The 14,531-nt window shown below is 47.8% G+C and overlaps 4 protein-coding genes across 4 annotated transcripts; 3 read left to right on the top strand and 1 right to left on the bottom strand.

The window, feature by feature from the left end:
- Nucleotides 1-3,381: 3,381 nt before the first annotated feature.
- Nucleotides 3,382-6,680, top strand: DEU56DRAFT_912472 (uncharacterized protein; the record flags this gene model as incomplete). Its single annotated transcript, XM_041357402.1, has 11 exons — nucleotides 3,382-3,532; nucleotides 3,599-3,824; nucleotides 3,877-4,067; nucleotides 4,119-4,324; nucleotides 4,379-4,534; nucleotides 4,583-4,947; nucleotides 4,999-5,372; nucleotides 5,426-5,609; nucleotides 5,905-6,032; nucleotides 6,079-6,205; nucleotides 6,281-6,680. The coding sequence occupies 11 exons, from the start codon at nucleotides 3,382-3,384 to the stop codon at nucleotides 6,678-6,680; spliced, it is 2,508 nt and encodes an 835-aa protein (XP_041208699.1).
- Nucleotides 6,681-6,842: 162 nt separating this feature from the next.
- Nucleotides 6,843-6,998, top strand: DEU56DRAFT_718629 (uncharacterized protein; the record flags this gene model as incomplete). Its single annotated transcript, XM_041347641.1, has 1 exon — nucleotides 6,843-6,998. A coding segment is annotated over one exon (156 nt), but the record flags the coding sequence as incomplete, so codon positions are not given.
- Nucleotides 6,999-8,530: 1,532 nt separating this feature from the next.
- DEU56DRAFT_696887 (uncharacterized protein) lies at nucleotides 8,531-9,234 on the top strand (the record flags this gene model as incomplete). The annotated part of the gene is made up of 4 exons (XM_041347240.1): nucleotides 8,531-8,667; nucleotides 8,716-8,768; nucleotides 8,880-9,094; nucleotides 9,148-9,234. Coding segments are annotated over 4 exons (492 nt in total), but the record flags the coding sequence as incomplete, so codon positions are not given.
- A 1,789-nt stretch (nucleotides 9,235-11,023) lies between these two features.
- DEU56DRAFT_871321 (uncharacterized protein) lies at nucleotides 11,024-14,063 on the bottom strand (the record flags this gene model as incomplete). The annotated part of the gene is made up of 7 exons (XM_041355691.1): nucleotides 11,024-11,328; nucleotides 11,384-12,983; nucleotides 13,014-13,055; nucleotides 13,077-13,109; nucleotides 13,164-13,475; nucleotides 13,536-13,663; nucleotides 13,955-14,063. 7 exons carry the CDS (start codon nucleotides 14,061-14,063, stop codon nucleotides 11,024-11,026), a joined length of 2,529 nt encoding a protein of 842 aa, XP_041208702.1.
- Between the last annotated feature and the right edge of the window lie 468 nt (nucleotides 14,064-14,531).

Genomic DNA, 14,531 nt, shown 5'->3' on the forward strand with positions numbered 1-14,531 from the left:
GATAATACAAAGGATATCCTTCATGGTTGATGCAGGTCTGGTCGACGAAACTTTTGGGATATCTTTTGGTGCAAATTCCATCCGCCATGCATGGAGCATTGGGATTGAGGGCGCCACACGGACCATGGACCATGCAAGTCCGGACAGTTTCAAAGAGTAATGGATGGGCTTCGGGGTCTGGCCATCTAGCACAGATAGCAGTGTCGATATCTGCAGGCGTTAAAAGCTTGTAGCGCTGCTCGAGAAATATGAGCATGTGCATGTGTGGAAGACCACGTTTCTGAAATTCGATCGTGTAGATGTATGCAACAGTCCGACCAAAAACACCCCGCTTATAAACCAAATCGATGATGGAATCCTTCTTCATTTGAAAGACCCTTGCAACTAAGTCTGGACGATCCGCAGCTGTTTGACCGGGAAGGAGTTGACGTTCAATTTCCGGCCATTTTGGATTGCAAGTCACCGTCATGAAAATGTCGATTTTTTTGAAGTGCCGTGCTAGGGCAAGGCCATCCTGGAAGCACTGGTACATATAGCGTGGCCCTCCCATATACGACGATGGTAGTATGACGCGTTGGCCGAGATTGCGAAGATTCAAGTTCTCATCTCCTGCGGAAGTCACTGCGTCCTCAAGCCCACTGTAGAGTGATGCACGGAGCTGACCTTGGTTGTTGCGAAGGTAATTCAGGCGAGCCTGATCAGCAGAGGCAAATATGTCCACCAAGTACTGTTGCAAAGTGCACCTCCACGAAGAATCGTTGAGAATTCGAGTTCACGGGGGAAGATTCTGAAGGCAGCATAATGAATCTGCGACAGACGACTCGGGTTCTGCTTTTCAGGTTGGTGCATTTGGAGTTCCCAATGCCAGCCGTCCTCGCCATAAGGAAAGAAAAGGACGTAGTGGAGGCTCGCATACGATCTGTGTCCATCACTGATCCTCTGTAGTGGTCCCGTTCGTCGATGGAGGATGATATCACGCGAGTCGGTGGCCTGTGTACCATCACCAGGTACAATAGCAGCAATCTCGCTGACGGTGGGCAAGTTGTACCTCCGCTGATCACGATTAGGATCTGCGAGCAGCCGGATGGTGACTAGAGAGTCGTGAGGATGGTTGGAGAGTATTTCATGCGCTTGATGAAACAATGTCACATAGCGGTGGTTGCTGAGAAGTACAGTTTGAAGTTTATGCATAGTCCATCGACTCAGCTCATGATTTCGGTGCATGCGTTCATCTAGAGCTATGCGAGGATCATAAATGTACAGTTGAGCATATATAGGTGCCTGACCATCAGGAGGACACAGACTTCCAAAATGATGGCACAGCTCTCCATGCACACGAAATACATAAGGCCCCCTTCCATTATTAACAGTGTGGTCAACATCAACTCCCAGTGATGTGAAGGCGAGTGCGGCATTATATTGCCGGATGTTGCTGCGGAATTCGATGGCCGCCGGGGTAAGATCTGAGAATAAATGTTTCAAGTCCGCAGGAGGGTCACGCAGAAGGGGTATCCGAACTTGGCCATGGTCACAACACATCCCAAACGATGGATTTCGGTTCGATGACGAAGAAACCTGTTCGTCCTTCCAATGGTAGGCTCTACAATGCTGACATATGACATTCATTCGGCCAAGGTCGTGGCGAGCTTGTGGCTCAGTATAGGGTCTTCGAGCAAGGGGGAGTTCGAATGGAACATGACGTGGAGGAGGGGGTGGGGGCAGTGCAGGCTCGGCGACAGCAGGAGCAATCGGCATATGATCTTGTTGTTCTGCTGCTCGTGCAGGTCGAATGTCTGTGGGAGGCACATGCGGCAGTACAGCAGGCACAGGAGTAAGACGGTTAGCAGGTGCAGGGTGAGGATCTGGTGCGTGATGCTGGTCAATGTCCATCGAAGGTTGGCCAAGGAACCCATGCTCCTCGTGGCTATGAGGGAAGATGAGCTGACCATCTTGCACAGCTTCGCGTTCTCTACGCTTGCGCTCCCTACGCCTGTGCTGTCCAAGAGACCGCCGCTCGAATTGTGTCATAGGTCTCTGAACTGCGTCAGAGAGACTGGCTATATCATGGCTTGAGCCAACCTCCCGGTTGTCAGCAGTGGCAGCAGCAGCAGCCTGTTGCACTTCTCTCGTGTGACGTTCGCGTTCCTGACGCTCGCGCTGAGCCAAGGACCGCCGCTCAAAGGTCGTCACAGGTTTTCGAGGCGGCTCTATACATAATGAAAAGGTTAAGTTGCAGTAAAATATCTGCGTGTAAAACGAAACGTACGGGACACAATTTCTCTGTGTGGCAGTTCCTCAACAGATTGCCGGACTTGGGCTTGGGGTAGCTTTCATGGAATCAATGACAGCTGCCAAAAAGATGCAAACTCGAACTTACCATACCAACTCCCACTTGGTTACTGTGCGAAGTCGGTGACAGAAACCCTCCGGTAGGCAAAACAGTCTTGCTAGTGCTTGCAATACGCTTGCGCGGAGGTGAAAGTGCGACTTCGTCCGCAGAGTCAGGCACGGCCCTCTTCTTGCCAAATTGTACCTCCTCACGGGGAAATTGCTGTGAAGCCAGGGCATTTTTCTGTGAAGGCAAGATATTATTGAGTCAGAATTTGGAATCAGAAGTTTTGGGAGCTTACCGACTCATCAAGATGACTTGAGTATGTACGGACAACGGAGGAATTGTCCGCAGCACGCGCTAGTGATGGTTGATGTCAAGTACTGTTGGCAGATAAGAAAAACACCTACCATATGCGTTTCGATTCATTATCTTCACGTGCACCTGAGTCGAAGCGCAAGCTGTTGACCAGAAATAGCGTCAAGCGCTGCAGTTGAAGCCACGTTGTTTGCTTACTTAACAAACATGTAAATGGAAAGAATCATGTGACCGAGTCACTTTAATATATTAGATATGCTACGACGTTCCTAATTAGAGGGAAAAGTCTACCACACAAGACTTCAGCGATTTCCGCAGCATTTACCAGTGACTTGTAAGGTATTTTCTTGCCGGCTATATACCCAGCTATACCCGGTGTATAGCCAGGTGGCTATTATTATGCTTATGTACTAATCAGCAGCCGGCAATTCCCGTCAGGTCTCCGCACTGTCTCCCACGACCTACCAACATGCGAGCTCATCATCGTCGACGATGAGCTCGCTTATATGGCTCATATTTATGCCTTTTTCAAGGAATGTAAGGTATGTTCATGTTCTGGGGCAAGCTTACTAAGCTTTTCCTAGTCATCTCTAGTGCTGCCGCGGTCGAGCTCATCGTTGTCAGCACCTGACAACGACGAGCTCAAATTCCCACAATGATCATGTGATCTATGTCACATGCAAAGCAAAGGCTTGCCGCTCCACCATCACCTCATCTCCACCCCACTGTTGACAATGGGGAAGCAGCCCACTCTCCGTTCAACATCGCGCCGTGTGACTATGACAGTCCTCCGTAGCTCTGGTCTACATACTTCTTCAGCTGGACTCACTCGTATTCGCCGTGATCGCCTTGAAGCTGAATGCTTGAGAGAACAACAAGCCCATGGTAAGCCGTACTCTTGGTCCTTGTCCTTGTCCTTGCATTTACTTTCTTCCCCTCACCTGTCTCCAGATCAGCGCCTTTTGCTTGCCGCTGAGGCTGCTATTGAAACAGGAACTGTGTTTGATGCCGACAACTTCCATGACACCTTGCAGGACAATTTCGATTCGACAGCGCACAATTTCAAAGACTATGACAGCGATACCAGTACCAGGAGCGATAGCAGTGGGGCCAGACCACTCCGATCAACTGAAGAGAATCTTTTCTCTTCATATGGACTCCTGCGATTGAACACCAGGTAAGTAATATTTTACAGTTGATTTCAGACCATCACACTCGTTTTTTTACAGCTGTAATCGACGCCGTAACGACCAGCGCACACGGGAGGCACGCAATGCAAATATGCATGCAGCCTGGAGTGCTCAGATACGAGCGCTCGCGGATGCCTATCTTCATTGGAAACATGGCCCTCGCAACAACACAAATGCAGAGGGCCGTCAACCAGTACACCACTTCCACGTCAGCAAGATTGATGTGTTCGGTATGTACTCCAAGTTATTTCATTATGATCAATAGGTCTTACACAGTATAGATTATCATCCAGTTTGTGAGATTGCGCAAAATCACGAGGAAACAGCCAACATAGCATTATTGCAAGTTGGCCTCCTTGGGTGCTCTCCTACGACTCCAACAGTTGTGATCACTCTACAATGTCTCGAACTTTACCATCAGCTTCGACGTCGACAGTTGTCATTCAGTATCCAGGCCTTCATGAAAGTATTATGTGCATTACACAACGTATGTCACACCACTCCTGATTATGATACTATATCGGCTCACTGTTTAGTTTAGGTCACATATATCAAATCATTCCGTGAACAATTTGCAATTGCTTTTGATGTCTATCTTGCTATCATTCGCGAGGTTCAATCACGCATTGATGTGGCGCTCAGCCAATCTGACCCTGACTGGCGGCTTCGCAACAGCTGCCCTGCATGTACCTTCAAGGTGAATAGTATGAGCGCCCTCTTTTTCATGTCTGAATTCGTTTGACAGCAACCTGATGAAGTTGCCTTATTTCCCGCATCTCTCAGGGCTATGGACGGCAACAATTCTGTGAAACGAATGGATAATGTAGGCTTCACTGACCGCCGAATTTATCCAAGTAGGTATATGATCGCGTCTTCTGACGTGGATAGATTTAAAGATGATGTACGCTTACGTCCTGGTGAACGGAGTGCTGCCAATCAGCCCGACCAACTGAACAATTCTCTTACTTGCACAGATAATTGGCAAGCAGCAAATTCTGCGTCTGGGAGCGAGAACACCATCCGCATATTCGAGCAGATGGGAATATTTTTATCTGCATGTCGCCATGGAATTATTCAGACTCTTACAGAAATGAGGTGCAGTGGAGAGCTGTACGTTTTTTGTTTTTATTTACGTTATCAAGTCTTCATTGCTTCTACTAGGGCAAAGTACCCACTGGCAACAATTAATAAACTAATTGATGTGTTTAGCGACCACCTTGGCATTGGTAGTGACATCGGATGTAGTCTCAGGAAAACGGTTGCTGCAAGCTCAATTCGAGAGAAAGCTGCTGATCATCATCTTATCCTTGCCGTCAATGCATTTCATGGCCACGCGCACAATCGCAAGTGCCAGCTGCAACATCACCCTCTTTACCTTCATGGATTTGGGCTCGAGGACTTGGAAACATGCGAGCGTGTGTTCGCAGCCTCTAACGCTGCAGCGCCACTTATACGTCATGCTTCGCATTTCCATTACGTTCAGTTCCTGGAGCTTCATTTCGACCAGTGGGATATCGATAAGTACCTTGAACTTAGTAAGTGCGCCACTTAGTATGATAATTTCGGGTCATTCAATCATTTGATTTAGGCCGGTTTATTCTGAATAATTACAAGCAAGCGCTAACTGTGATTTCCGACTACACCAAGGAACTTGAAGCTTATCACGCAACATTCCCTGGGGAGGGACTTGATTTTGAAAGTTGGATTGCGGAAGAATTCGCTTATCTGGAAGCTGTGGCCGTAGAGCCTGCACAGGATGCTACTGCAGTCGAGTACGTTGAAGTGCTCGAGAAGCTCCAGTAGTGCCAGTGAGTCATTTTGTTTAACTTTGCATGATAAATCATGAACGTGTTCCAGGGCCGCTTTTGAAGCTTCGCATAACAGTCAATTTATGTCATACACGCCCTCTTCATTACGCCAGACTCGGGCCTTAGTCAAGATGCTTTGCATGCGACAAAGCAAGGACATGCAGCTCGACGTGCTGCCGAGCGACGCCTGCAAGTCCAGATAAGTGTTGTTGAGGATATCGAAGATCGAATGAGTGTAGTCACACGATGGTCCCCTCAGTCTCAGGAGTATATCAAAACACTGGAATACAGCCGAAAGCTGTCAATTTATTCGTGCTATCGAAGATCTTGAAGGTCTCGTTGTGCAACGCATGTTCGAGCTATCTAAGGCAAATCTCGCATCCACAGGTATCTATCAGTCTTCATGTATATTTTGCCACTCATGTGATTCTAGGCTACAAACTTCGGAAACAGATCTCCAAAGCCATCGTGAAGCGTTCTGGTGCTGATCCGATCAGCGCTCGACAAATACAACAAGCTCGCTCTCTCTCAAAACCCCCAACGGCCTACCCTTCAATACAGTGAGGTCATGTCTTGTGCTGGCTCTCGGCGAGTTCGAGATTCTCAAGTGCTCACGCCATGACATACTTGCAAAGCCATGGAGCAAAGGCATCCATCGCGAAGATGACGAATAAGTATTTCAAAATCATTCGTGCGCAGGAAGAAATAACTCGACTGAATGTTGAAATACAACGCCTGCAGGCATGGGTTGACATGGAGGATTCTGATATCGAACGGACGGCTACAGAACTCGATTCGACGGATACACGACTTGCTGCAGAGTTGTGGTTACTGTACCATCGTCAACACCGGATTAACGATGTGCATCGCAACTGCCTTGCACGCATATATAGCTTACCAGGTTACACCGGTTCTATCCCCTTGCAAGTGAACACAGTGGTCGCTGGCAGTGAGAATGAGGAGGAATATGATCCAATGTTAGAAGGCGAGGCGTCGGCACGGTTCGAGTCCTGTATTCAGCAGATTTCACAGTGATGTCTAGTTGTAGCATGATGTCGCTTTGACAATGTACAAGAACTTGATTGGTTTCTGAAGGTGTGACACTTGGCGTATGGTTTTTAGATATAATGTTCTATGTAAAGCGCGCTATGCCATTCATCCAGGCGTTCAAGGTAAAGACATATGACCATTACGAAGGAGTTACTGCCGTATCTCCAAAAGTCTTTGAGTTTGGAAGATGTGGAAGTCTTCTCTGTTGAGGAGGTGTTGCAAAGAGAGGGTCCTGGTTTCACGCGCACTATCATAGAGTCCTCCGAACCTGGAAGCCCTGCCTTCAAGTATCGCAACATATAGAGCTTCTCAATCCATTCTCACAATACCATCACACTTGTAATACTTACAGAGTATCACAACGTATATAGAGCTTCTCAATTCGTTCTCACAATACCATCACACTTGTACTTACAGAGTATCACAATGTATATAGAGCTTCTCGATTCATTCTCACAATACCATCACACTTGTACTTACATGTAAAGAGTATCGCAACGTAAGGTCAATTGTACTTTCATCACAGTAGCTAACAACACAATTAACAAGGCTTATCTGCTCTTCGTGTTGTATGACGTGAAAAGTACGTTTACGACGATCTATAGATCTCAGGGATTGTCGGCGCTATTATCACGTACAAAAAGATGGAAGGCGAGGATGTTTGAGTCTCACGAGATCTCGCAGGTACTACTTGCTACACTTCCAAATGCTTGATACTCATACTGCGAGTCATGGCCAAGATGGTTGTCTGCCTCGACCAATTCATCGGCTACAATACTTAGATCTTGCTTTCTCTAACGACGACACAAGCTTATTGGTAAGTCATTTTTTTCTACATAATCATCACAATTCTTATGCAAAGCTAGCGCGACTACCTCGCAATCCAATTTCATGCGACATTTGACTTCACATACCCACCACCTAAAAGAATTCGTGTTCAGTAAAGGAAAGCGAGGCAAGCCACAAGACTTTCTCACTGTTCGATCACCGGATATCACACTGCTCGCTACTTCATCCCATCCACCTGTTCCTGCTATTGCAGACACTATCACTGGAATCTCCAGGATACTCCAAGATCAAGTCTTACCTGGGATTCGCGATGAGCTTTTCAATGGTTGTTGGACAGCTGTGAAGATACCGCCTCATCTTCAGCAAAAGAGTAAGTGATCCACGCTGGATCTTTAACTGAATCTTATTTCTCACTTCAATACCAGCACCCGAGTCTACTCTTGGCGCCATCGCTCATGCCACAACTTCGATCACACATCCAAATGACATGCAAACACCAGCGCTCTCGGCGCCCGTTTCTTCGGTTCTGATGAATTCTTGTGAGACTGCTATCCGATCAATCACCGGCACTTCAACCACGCCATTAGCTTTGGGGGCTGTTAGTTTCGAGACGGTTAAGGCTGTGTTCGCTATTCACCATCTTCCACGAGGTGTTTTGCGCGAAATACACAGCTGCATTAATGAAGATGCCGGATTCGAAAAATCTCAATGGCAGGATGCACTCAAGGAGAACATGGTGTTCGAACCTTTGATGTCCACTGTCTTGAAACTCATGAATGACCTTCGATCGGCAAGCATTACTGGTAAGTTTAAAGTTTCAAATCATGTTTAATTGGCCCTGTAATAACATTGTATAGTTTAGTTCTTCGCAACACATCCGTTTGTAACTAGTCCGTCTCACACACTATTTTGTTGATAGAAACAAATTCAATTACCGTTCGGCTCTCACCTCTGCCCCACCCGAAGCATTTAAGTTGGAGGATTTCAAACCTCCTTGTCCACCAATTTTTGAGTCGATGGCACGCACTGGGAAGACACATGCTGTTAAGAGGGTCTGTCCGCAGCTCACTACCATTCAGAAGTCTGCTCGTCGTGAAAAGTTTGTATCCCTTACTAATGACATCAATGATACACGAGCAGCCTACATGGATGAAGTCCAAGGACTGGCAAAAAAACATGGGCGGTACGTTTTTCATAGAGCTGTTTTAATAATAATGTTGATTCACTACAGATCCGAGCGCTGGACACGGCGTCAGTTATACCTTGGTGGGAAAACTGTCCGTCGTCAGCGCGCTCCAAACGCATGGAACAGATTTGTTCGTCAGCGCTTGAACGACGTAAACGAAGGTATGTTGATTCAGTATGTTCCTTGCCAGTAGAATTAACACTATGTAGGACTTTCACGCGGTGACCACTGGAAGTTGACAGAGTTCATCGAAGATCACAATGAGACTCTCAAGCATGATTATTCAAAGCTCACCGCTGCTCAGAAGAATGCATTTGTGATTGAGATCATGCAGAGGCGTGTTGCAAAGCAAAAAATTGTCCGTGACAATCCGAAGGCCGTGCAGCGCGATATGCTCGCATCCTTTGCTGCAATGGATCAGGAGGTCTGTTTTAATTTACGGTTGCTACACTTGCTTGCTAATATGTTGGTATTTAGTGGACTGCATTGTGTTCGCGACTTGGAATCGAAGGATTTTACATAGCCGTCCGAGGCGGTGTCGAGGATCTTAGCGGGCCTAAGCTTTTCTTCTCAGAGAAAGCAGAGAAGTTCGCGCACACTATTCTTGACTTGGAGCCAAGGCGCTTGGCTTTAAAGCTTGAAGCTTTTGTTGTGTCGGGGCTTGGTGAGTTTTTATTTCAATTCATTTGAGCCCTCTTTCCAACATTATATCCAATAGATGCCAATGTTTCAAAAACCCAACCTCGTTCTCTCAACAAGTTGATTAGTGAATGCCGAACACATATTCAAGATGAATTAGGTGGGCTATGTTCATCCCTTCGCTTTGTCTATCAACTAATAACTGTTACACTATCAGACTATATCTTACGAGAGAAAAAGATTACCGACCGCAAGATTACAATGAACTATGCTAACTACGAGCGTTCCATTGTCGAGCGCTATGGCGTTACATTACAGGGTTGGCCCTCAGCCCTTTTACCTGTTCGAAATCCCTCACGTGTAGGTGGACAGGGAGCAGGTGCAAACACTGCTCGATGCACTTAACAATAAGACTTGTACCTGGACAGCACTTGCAGAGGACGAGCTCCACCAAAGGATGACAAGTAATCGGGCACGTCACGCCAACGGTGAGGCTGTGTACAAGCCAAGGAAGCAGCGCGCCGCTAAGACCACCGCAAAGAGTGCGGTAGTTGTCAATAGTGATACAGACGACTCATCCAGTTCATCCTCTGACTCGGAAGACAAGTGGTAGCCCTAAACACTCTTCTGAAAATTTCAACCAATGGCACATGCGCAAATTACATTGTTTATTCATCAGCAAACAATATCAATACATGGAGCTGTGCTTTTCCCCTCGCAGTTGGGCTTGTGAACACGAGAAAATAAACATAGCAACATGGGGGAAGACCTCCAGGGCTAAGCACTAAGCATTAGTGTCCACATAGGGCCAGCCGTCAATGGATGGGCACGTGGGCATTGGGGTTTCGGCCAACACTGATGCAAGCACTATTAATGAAGCTTGGCGCTAGAGCTATGGAAGACTGTCAGAGGCCCATGGTGCAATACTGAATGGAGAGTGGGCCGCTCATCAATGAATGGGCACGTGAAAGGTGTTGGCCAGCGCTGATCCAAGCACTGTTCACAGGCACACAACACAATGTCGAACAGAGGGTGGGGTGGAGAAGACCAGGAGAAAGCGAAAAGGCGCTGATCTGGAGACAGGTGAGGGGAAGAAAGTAAATGCAAGGACAAGGAAAAGGACCAAGAGTACGGCTTACCACGGGCTTGTTGTTCTCTCAAGCATTCAGCTTTAAGGTGATCACGGCGAATACGAATGAGTCCAGCTGAAGAAGTACGTGGACCAGAGCTACGGAGGACTGTCATAGTCACACAGCGCGATGTCGAACAGAGAGTGGGCTGCTTCCCCATCGTCGACGGTGGGGTGGAGATGACTAGGAAAAAGCTTAGTAAGCTTGCCCCAGAACATGAACATACCTTACATTACATAGACCGTTAAAAATGTAAATTAATGCCGGATATTGCTGGTGGAGATAAAGCAGACAGGCTCCCATGCACAGAGGCAAAAAAGCGCTTGAAAAGGCATAAATATGAGCCATATAAGCGAGCTCATCGTCGTTGACGATGAGCATCAGGAAAAAGCTCGGGTGGCAGTTGCCACCTACAACATCATATACCTACCTGTAGCCTCCGTAGCACCACCGAGCTTCGGGCCACGACCCATAGCACACTATACCAGTCCATATCACTCCCCCTTGCAAATTCTTACAATGTACTTGTTACCTCATTCTGTAGACTCCATAGATAATAACATGAATACATCAGCTATATACTACTACAACACCAAGCGCTCGAATAAATCTAAGTCAATATACTTGTTAAGATAGAACTGCTCCTCATCAACAACGTGCTGTCGACTAAAACGTGGAATAACGTGACACGCACGAATGACTTCTGTGGCAGGCACTATGGCTGCATGAGGTCCGTGCTGTCGTGATGACCGAGCCAGTCGGAAGGTCTGCAAATTATTGTCGAAGGTCTGTAGAGGTCTGAACCAGTGAACATACAGAAGTGGATGCGAAAATTCGCCAAGACGTGACGGCAGATTAAAAACAACCTTCACCTCACCAACTCGTAGCCCTGACTCACAAGGTGAGTGAGGCAACATAGATCAGTGCGAAACAAGATTGCTGACCTGATATGCCCTTCGCCGTGTACAGTTCTCGGTTTTCGATGAAAAGCGCGGTGTCAAACCGAGCAGGTGCTGGCGGTTTACGCGGATCCCTCGAAGCCACCACTGGTGATGCGCGTATCTTGAAAAAACACTTGGAGTTCGTAATGTGGGGTCGAGCTGGCGAGAGCACTGACAAATATTTGAAGACGTCGACACGGTCCTGTGCATTTAGCTGCCTATGCAGCTGACCTGGAAAGCGCTCGTTGACGAACGCTTGAAGCGCAGGAACGAACTGAGAGGCGCCGTGGTTTTCGATGAGGCGTTGAATTGGTATGTTGTGGAATGAGCAGATCTTGGGGACGAAGTAGCCACGTGTGGCAGACAACATTGTGAAGCGGTGGATCTGGCGAGGCATGATGTGAAGCTGGCGCGAGTGGTCGGGAATATCATCGTCTGAGTCGGAATCTGTATCCGAAAGATCTAGCGCAGCTGCAGAGTCCGACGGTTTGTCGATAAGACGTTGAGAAGCCCACCAATGTAGGTATGTGTCCTTAATACAAAGTGACTCTTGCCGACGTAGCCACATCGTCATCTGAATGACGTAGTCGCGGCGGTTGCTTGCACGGTAAGCACGTTTGGCGAGATCGATGTGAAGGTGTTCTGGAAGCTCGGTATTAAATCCGTCCACGCTCCCAAATAAACGAATAGAGTCGATATAGTGGACCATGGAATGAATTTTGGGGATGTTGAAGTGCTCGCGGACTTCAAGTTCGATAAAGATGTTCTTGTTGGCATGGAATGAGGCGAGTGCAGTTTGCATGCGAGCCAGCGATTTTTCCGTGTGCGATTGGTATTGAGCATAGTAGATGAAATCCAACACAGCACGTACTGCTAATATCACCCTGTTCTCGACTGCTCCTGCAATAACGCCGAGGAATACACGCTGGAGTTCTCTATAATCAGTGCCGGTCCACTGCTTCCGCTTCGAAATACCCTTGTGGAAGTGACGAAGGCCAGCGTATGAAGTCATCGACTTGACACGGGCGTCGAGTGCCTCCTCGCCAATGATGTCTGTACACCAACTAACAAGATGATCCTTGAAGACCCCCTTGTGCAACTGGTGCAGGATGTCGGGAGTCATACCCAGGAATATGTCGTTGTGGGGCAGCGTGGCCCAGAAAGGTTGGTATATGGCTCGCAGCCCTAACTCTCCCTCGAAGCGTTCAACGCTCAATTCACCCCGCGAGTGCTGGCGTAGATACTCCATAATCGAGTCTCGTTCGCGGGGAGCTGATCGTCTGATGTCGCCACGGTCGTTGCGTCCGACGACACATTTGGGGCATCTATTCTCCATACAGCACGATACAAGACATTGTTCAGGGAAATCTGCGACGTACGCTGCAAGAATCGGGTGCATCCGCCTGACACGGCTATCAGGGCAAACCACGTCAACACCATCCTTGCCTGCACTGACCAGCGGCTCGAGAAGTTGGGTCATACAGTAGTGAAAAAGACGATAGCGTTCTAGAGAACGAGTGTCGCGCGAGAAACACTCCAGCTTCGATATAGGTAGGTAGGCAATGAGTATCGAGGCGTGTTTGGATGGCGGACGACGGATGTCCTTGGAAATATTGCCGAGGGTCAAATAGACCGGCCAGACTTCTTGATCACCTCGGAATTGAGACAGTGAGGTCTTGTCTGAAGCGAGGATGACTGGAGCAACCATAGCCCCTTCAGGCAATCTTCCCTGTCGCAATGGACTTAGTACATCTGATCCCTTATGGCACAAGTAGACACTTACCTGCATCTCCCACCACCAGTCTCCCGTCCACATTTCATCAAACTGTCGTACCTTGCCCTCCACATCTGCAAACACCCTCTCTGGTGTGTATGACACCACACCATTGAACTCCGCATTCGCCATGAGCTCCTGTATGCAGTCGACAGGATTGCGCAACCACAACTCGAGTTCCTCGCGCTCACACTGGCCATTTGTGAGTAAGTTCCCCTCAACATTGATTCTCTTCAATTTCCACTCAGTGCCGTGTGGAAGCTTATCCACAGACTTCATCAATGTGTATTTGCTGGTGAAAGAAGTGCGCATGTGTCGTGCCTGGGAGGACATCGGATTCCTATTGTAAGTCTACGATTTAACACTAGCGGGACAACTCACAATTGGTAGTTTGAGGAACTCGTCTATCGCTGTCTGTCCCACCCGTGATATCAACCACTTGACAAGGGCCCATTCTTCTTCGTCCGCGAAGGGTGCCCATGGGTCCAGCCCTAGGGCCTCTTGCTCAGCTCATATCCCATGGAACATAGTTTGAGCCTCGCCAAGTGTTTTGGCAACTTGGCCTGGATACGATTGAATGAATCGCATCCAGACTTGTTCCTCATCCTCAATGTCTTCAACATGTGCCCGCTGATCTGATTGTGCCCGCTGATTCGATTCTACAACTTCTTGAGCATGTGCCCGATCATGATCAGGCGTGGGTGATGTCGATGGCTGTGGTGCTTCTTGATTGAAGGCCTCATAATCGATGTTTTCTTCATATCGTGAGTTATCTGTTGGGCTCGCATTCACTTGCTCACGAAACATTTCCATCTGGTGCCTGCATTCAGGAGCGTTTGTTATGTGAGCGCTGACTGCTCGTGTGGATCGGAAATTGCCCTTGAGGCAGAAATCACAGTGATAGGACATGGTGTCGACTGATGTATCACTGGATTCAATCGATTGCGGTGGTGTTTGAAGGTGCGTGCTTTGAACCCGACATGTCCGATTTTACTGTCACACCGTCAAATGTCCTTGTGCCGCCATGGCTGGGTTAGAAAAAATTTTCATCGTTTGCACTTGATGGCGTGACAACCACATTTATCTGATGTCCATTGATCTCTGTTGATCTGTTTTCTCTTGTTAGCTGCTGACTTGGTGGACGTGTTTATGTCTTCAGGCGTTCGTTGATTTGTTGATTTGTTTTCTCATATGGACGTGTTTGCGTTCACCCAACATATAAAACCTGGTGCGTCTCGCGATCTTATCTACTTAATACCGTGACCACTATCTTGACTTCATTTTTATTCAACATGTCATCCAAAGGACCAACTCGAGAAGCCCTCAACAGGATTATCAACCGGGGCAATGCTACACCCTCACAGCGTGAACGCCGCG

The sequence above is a fragment of the Suillus clintonianus genome, assembly GCF_016758775.1.
Source record: "Suillus clintonianus strain FC179 chromosome Unknown DEU56scaffold_33, whole genome shotgun sequence".
Lineage (NCBI taxonomy): Eukaryota > Fungi > Basidiomycota > Agaricomycetes > Boletales > Suillaceae > Suillus > Suillus clintonianus.